Source organism: Vigna umbellata, chromosome 1 (genome assembly GCF_029865625.1).
Source record: "Vigna umbellata cultivar VRB3 chromosome 1, Vumbellata_1.0, whole genome shotgun sequence".
NCBI lineage: Eukaryota > Viridiplantae > Streptophyta > Magnoliopsida > Fabales > Fabaceae > Vigna > Vigna umbellata.
In genome coordinates, this window is record NC_142165.1 from 39668171 (window position 1) to 39674629 (window position 6459).

The 6459-nt window shown below is 31.0% G+C and overlaps 1 protein-coding gene across 1 annotated transcript; it reads left to right on the forward strand.

Annotated features, from left to right (window-relative positions):
• The first annotated feature begins 88 nt into the window (after nt 1–88).
• On the forward strand, nt 89–3233 carry LOC124821108 (receptor protein kinase TMK1-like). Its single transcript, XM_047292940.2, has 2 exons — nt 89–2535; nt 2648–3233. Exons 1-2 carry the CDS (start codon nt 312–314, stop codon nt 3133–3135), a joined length of 2712 nt encoding a protein of 903 aa, XP_047148896.2. The 5' UTR covers nt 89–311; the 3' UTR covers nt 3136–3233.
• Nucleotides 3234–6459: the final 3226 nt, after the last annotated feature.

Consider the following 6459-nt stretch of genomic DNA (forward strand, 5'->3'; position numbering starts at 1 on the left):
ACAAACATTATGTTCAGTCCGAAGAGTGGAATTAAAACATGCAATGCAAACCACTGATTTTTGAAACTTCCAGAGAATAGGGGTCCACACATGCATGTGTCTGTCTTCCACCATTTTCTCCATAACCTAAACAAAACTTCCTCTGCAATTTCTTTCCTTCTGCATTTCGCTTCTTTCTTTGGAGGGCTTCTCCTCCTTGTCCTTATCAGATGCAATGTGATAAAGTCCCCCTTAAACCCTTTCGGGATTCTCCATCATCATTCCGACCCAGCTTTCTTTTTCTTCATATGATTTGAAAAAGGTGATTAAATATGAGGAGGCATGAACTGGGTTTTGGAGGTCTCTTCTTTTATGATCTTCTTTTTGTTCTCTCTTTCTTTGTTATCTCGATTAGATGTCAAGATGCAAACGTAATGGGAATTTTAAAGAGCACCATCAATGCCCCTCTTAGCTTCGAATGGGTGGGTCAGGATATATGCAAATGGAAACATGTTGTGTGTGATTCATCAAAACGTGTGAAAGCTATTCAGATTGGGAATCAAAACCTCCAAGGGACTCTCCCCAAAGAGCTTGCGATGTTAACGGCATTGACCCGGTTTGAGTGTCAAGACAATAATCTTACAGGGGCATTCCCTTACCTCTCAAAATCCTTGCAGAGGTTGGTAATCCATGACAACAACTTCAACTTATTTCCCAGTGATTTCTTCAAGGGCATGAGCAGATTGCAAGAGGTGACAATTGACAACAACCCCTTCTCTCAATGGAACATTCCTAGCAGTCTCAAGGACTGTGTCGCACTCCAAACTTTTAGTGCTCAGAGGGCTGGCCTTGCTGGGACAATCCCAGATTTTTTTGGCAGAGATGGTCCCTTTGCAGGTTTGGTTTTCTTAGCTTTGTCTGATAATTTTTTAGAAGGTGGATTGCCTGCAAGCCTTTCAGGCAGTTCAATAGAGAATCTTTTGGTGAATGGACAAAACGGCAACTCTAAACTCAATGGCACCCTGGCTGTGTTAAGCAAAATGAAATCTTTGAAGCAAATATGGGCTAATGGGAATTCCTTCACTGGTCCTATACCAGATTTGTCACACCATGATCAACTTTATGATGTTAACTTGAGGGATAATCAATTGACTGGTGTTGTTCCACCCTCTTTAGTTGCTTTACCAAGTTTGAAGTTTGTGAACTTAACAAATAACCTTCTTCAAGGATCCCCTCCTAGGTTCAAAGATGGTGTAGCAGTCGACAACAACATGGATAAGGGGAGAAATCAGTATTGCACAAACGTGGTGGAGCAATCATGTAGTCCCCTTGTAAATGTTTTACTATCTATTGTTCAACCTTTGGGGTATCCTTTAAATTTTGCTCAAAGTTGGCAAGGTAATGATCCGTGTGCAAATAGATGGACAGGTGTGATCTGTTCTGGGGGGAATGTTTCGGTTATCAACTTTCAAAACATGGGTTTGTCTGGCACTATCTGTCCATGTTTTGCTGGTCTCACTTCGGTGACAAAAATATTTTTTGCTAACAATAATATCACGGGTACTATACCAAATGAACTTGCTAGTTTGCCTAATTTACAAGAGTTAGATGTTTCCAACAATGATATATACGGCAAAGTGCCATCATTTCGTGAAGGTGTGGATGTTAAATATGAAGGGAATCCTGACATTGGAAAGAATGAACAAACTAATTCAGGTCATGTAGGTCACGTAAAAAACAATAATACTGCAATAATTGTTGGAGTTACGGTAATGGTTGTTGTTTTACTTGTTGCTGGGGTTTTGATACTTGTTAAGTTTAGAAGAAAGGCAAAGTACGAGGGTAAGCTTCAACAGCAAAGCACAATTGTGATACCTCCTCGTTATGGGGATGGAAATGTTGCAATGATAAACAGTGGAAATATCAGTTCATTGTTAAGTCCTTCACAAAGTGTTTATAAAGGAGAAGCAAGTAACATGTTAATTCCAATTCAAATTTTGAGAGAAGCAACTAACAACTTTAGTGAGGGAAACATTTTGGGAAAAGGGGGATTTGGCACTGTATACAAAGGGGAATTGCATGATGGGACAAAGATTGCAGTGAAAAGGATGCAATCAACAGGATTTGTAGATCAAAAAGGGCAGAGTGAGTTCACGTCTGAAATTGCTGTGCTCACCAAGGTTCGACACAGAAATTTGGTTGCACTCTTGGGGTTTTGCTTAGATGGTAGTGAAAGACTTCTTGTGTATGAATGCATGCCTCAAGGTGCTCTTAGTAGACATTTGATAAACTGGAAAGAAGAGGGGCTAAAACCACTTGAATGGAAGACAAGACTTAGTATTGCATTGGATGTTGCTAGAGGTGTTGAATATCTCCATGGTTTGGCACAGCAGATTTTTATTCACAGAGATCTTAAACCATCCAACATTTTGCTTGGAGATGATATGCGAGCCAAAGTATCAGACTTTGGACTCGTTCGACTTGCTCCTGAAGGGAAAACCTCGTTTCAAACTAGACTGGCTGGAACTTTTGGATACATGGCACCAGAATATGCAGGTAGATTAAACGTAACTTTGTTTCTCATGCATCAAAATACAACTAAAAGATACTCAAAATGTGTGTAAATATTCAATGCACTAATATGAGAATGTCATGCATAATTGTGCAGCTACTGGGCGACTTACAACAAAGGTTGATGTGTATAGTTTTGGAGTTATTCTTATGGAGATGATAACAGGAAGGAAGGCACTTGATGACAGTCTACCAGAAGAGAACATCCACCTCGTTACATGGTTTCGCAGGATGTTAATAAATAAAGATTCATTCCCAACAACCATTGATCCAACAATTAAGGTTGATGATGAAACGTTACTGAGTATTAGCATTGTTGCAGGGTTAGCAGGACATTGTTGTGCAAGGGAGCCTCACCAACGCCCTGACATGAGTCATGTGGTGAATGTGTTGTCTCCTCTTGTTCAAGTGTGGAAGCCTTCGGAAACAAATGTTCATGAAGCATATGAAATTGACTTTGATATGACATTACCAGAAGCACTCCAAAGGTGGAAACAGTTTGAGGATAATAGCCACACCATTGACATTGATGTAACTTCTTCATCAAGACATCTTAACGCAAACAACACAAACTCAAATCCATAAACTCACTCTTTTGTAATTGCAACTTTTAAGAGTGATCTCAAATAAGCTGTAATGTCAACTTTAACTTTAATGTAGTTACTCACTTTTTTCTAACCTATTGTTTCTCTCCTCACACTCTCTCCTTATTACATTCTAGAAACGAGATGTTAAGATAAATATGTTCTTTTTTTTTCAATTCAAATATCTTAGAACTTTTAAAATACAAAATATAATTTATTTTTTCATTTATATATGCATAACTTCATACAATGTAATACACGTTGTTTTATGCTTTAAGGTTTTTAAAAATTCACTATCTAACTTCCCATTTTAATAGTATACAACTACAAAAAAAAAAAACATCACACAAACCGTTGAAAGACAAATAACTCCCAAAGAAAGTGTAAATAAGACTATTACACTTATCTCACATATAACTATAACAACAAATATACACACATACCAAAAACTTATACCATTGAGAGTTCCCTTACACTAAAACCAAAAGTGTAATGCTGTCAAATTTATAAGGAAACTGAGACATCCTACTCTAAGCTTTCACCGCGTCACCAACCAACACTTGATCCACCAAGACATCATCTTATACCATTTAGGTGATCATTCCAAAAGATAACACAAACATTCAAACATACAAAAGAGAAAGATATGCTAATGTACCAAAAACAATTATATAATTTAGATATATCAATTCCATTTTGACCAAAACAACATACCGTAGGTTTTGTAGGTTTTATTAATTTTTACTCTGCTAGTTTAGAAATCAGTTTTTTAGAAATCGAGTTTTGAACATGCTCTTGGAGTTTTTGTTAAAAAAAACATGCTAATACAAAAACATGTTCAAAATTGATCCGAAATATTGAACTAGAAAAGTAAAAGTGTGTTATCTTGGTAAATAAAAACCTATATTATGTTATTTTGGTAAAATAAAGTTGAGAGGGTGTTATGTGTGAACAGTTCACAAAGGTAGCCCCGTGTGGTCTCCCTTTTCAAGATGCTATCTTTTCCATTCGAAGTGTGTCCTTTTAGCAAAAGTAGGGGTGTGATGAGCACACTCCCTTTAGCTAGGCCCTTCGTTCTTATATAAATTAACAACCTCAAAAAGGGAGTGTCATCAGCAAACCTACAAAATAAACACACCAAATTATAAACTAATCACAAAGAAAAATGGTAAAAAAGCTCAAAGAATGTGAGAAAAAGTCACCATTTTAGTCATGCTCATAGTGATCCTCCTAAGAATAATGTGTCTAGTCTCGTGAGGTGTCATTAACTTATCAATAAGCAAATGTGGATTATTAAGGTAATTTATTGGCAATATCATTGATTGAGAGATTATGCCTTGTTAACATCATTATTTGGCATATCATAATTCATTGAATTTATGGTTATGTCAATTTTGTTATTGACAATATATTTGATTGTGTGTGTTTTTAGTCCATATTAAGTCTTGAACCTTGTTACGACAAAACGACAAGTGTATCGATCGTACATAACAAATGATAAATATTGTTATCTTCAAAGGGATTTATACAACATATGATAAATATTGCAATTCAAAACTTAACCAGACAACAAAGTTTGTAAAAACCCAAAACATTTTTTTGTATTTTTACCAAAGAATTGGTATGCAACATAAATTTAAAGTAAAGTATGTACAAATGTCAAAACTATATTTCATTCACTTCATTTTTATGCATTCACAAACACGTAAATTTTACATTCAAGTCAAAATCAACTCATAGATATATTTAAATACTGTTTGTAATGATTTTGAGCATGTGATAATTATTAAGTTTCAATTCATTAAATTCTCTAAAAAAAACCATGTATAAATTCTATAATTTTAAGATTATTAATGAATTATGTTTTAAGTTAAGATACAAACTCCATTAAGTATTTAATTTTAGTTTTAGGTTTAAAGGATACTTTTCAACACCACAAAAACAAAAGATCAAGTCATGGGATAAAGGCACAACAAGCATTAAACACATAAATCAAAGAATTGAAAAAAACTTCCACTAGTTGTGTTATCCAAAGTTTTTTATGGCATTATACTTCAATCTTGACATGCAGATTGGATCACTGAAGTTAAGATAATATCCACTTATTAAAAAAGTAATTACACTTTTAAAAAAATAAAATTTTACATTTAATTTGAGAACTTTTAATTGCTGTTATTAAATTTTTGCATTATATTTAGTCTTTAAAATTTGAAAACTTCTCAATTAACTCTCAACATGTATTCTAACAATTATTTTACATTTTTATTGGCTTAAATATTGTCAATTTTGTTATAAGAGAACACAACGGTAATAATATTCTTTCACATTTTCAATTTAATCGAAATTGTTTTAAAGTTAATTAAAATTATAAAATTGCAAATAATAAAATACATAATTATAATTTTATGAAATGCAAAAATGAAAAAAATTATAAAGCTATCAAATTATAAACTACGAAATATAAAATTATAGAATTTTAATATTATAAAATTATAAAATTATAAAATTACAAAATTACAAAATTATGAAATTATAAATTACGAAATATAAAATTATATAAATTATAAAAATTATAAAAAATTATAAAATTATAGAATTATAATATTATAATATTATAAAGTTATGAAACTATAAAATTATAAAACTATAAAATCACAATAAAATTATAATATTACAAAGTTATAAAATAATAAAATTACAAAATTATAAATTTATAAACTTATACAATTATAAAATTATAAAATTTTAAAATTAAAAAATACAAATATATAAAATTATAAAATAATTAAATTATAAAATTATTAATTTATAAAATTGTAAAATTATAAAATTAAAAGTTATAATTGTTTTTTAGAACTTAACATAGTTGCACTAATTTATTACCATAAAAAGTTGAAACTCCCCTTTTCAAGTGTTACCTATATTTTTATTAGACAACAATACATTATTAATCAACACATATCATTTTCAATTTTTTTTATTGATGTACAAAACACATGCGCATACATTCACTTTCTTTTGTGATAATGAAAAATAATAAAATTATTATAATTTTTATTGTAATCATAAAATTAAAATAATTTTTATAATTTAATTTTAAATAATTTTTATTTATTTTGTAATAAAATAGTTAAATTTAAAAATTAGTAAAATTTAAAAAGTATCACTTAAAAAGTAAAATTAATAAAATATTTATTTTAATTTTAAAAAATATATATTTAAAAATAAAATTAAAAAATAAATGAGAACACCAAAATGAAAAATCCTTTATATATGGATATAAATACATTTTTAAATTTTGTTTTATAAGGTTTAAAAATTTGAT

Bases quoted from the DNA above. Each gene is read 5' to 3' on its own strand.
- LOC124821108 (XM_047292940.2), top strand. From the start codon at position 312: ATGAGGAGGCATGAACTGGGTTTTGGAGGTCTCTTCTTTTATGATCTT. The intron at 2,536-2,647 runs GTAGATTAAACG...ATAATTGTGCAG, and splicing joins CATGGCACCAGAATATGCAG to CTACTGGGCGACTTACAACA.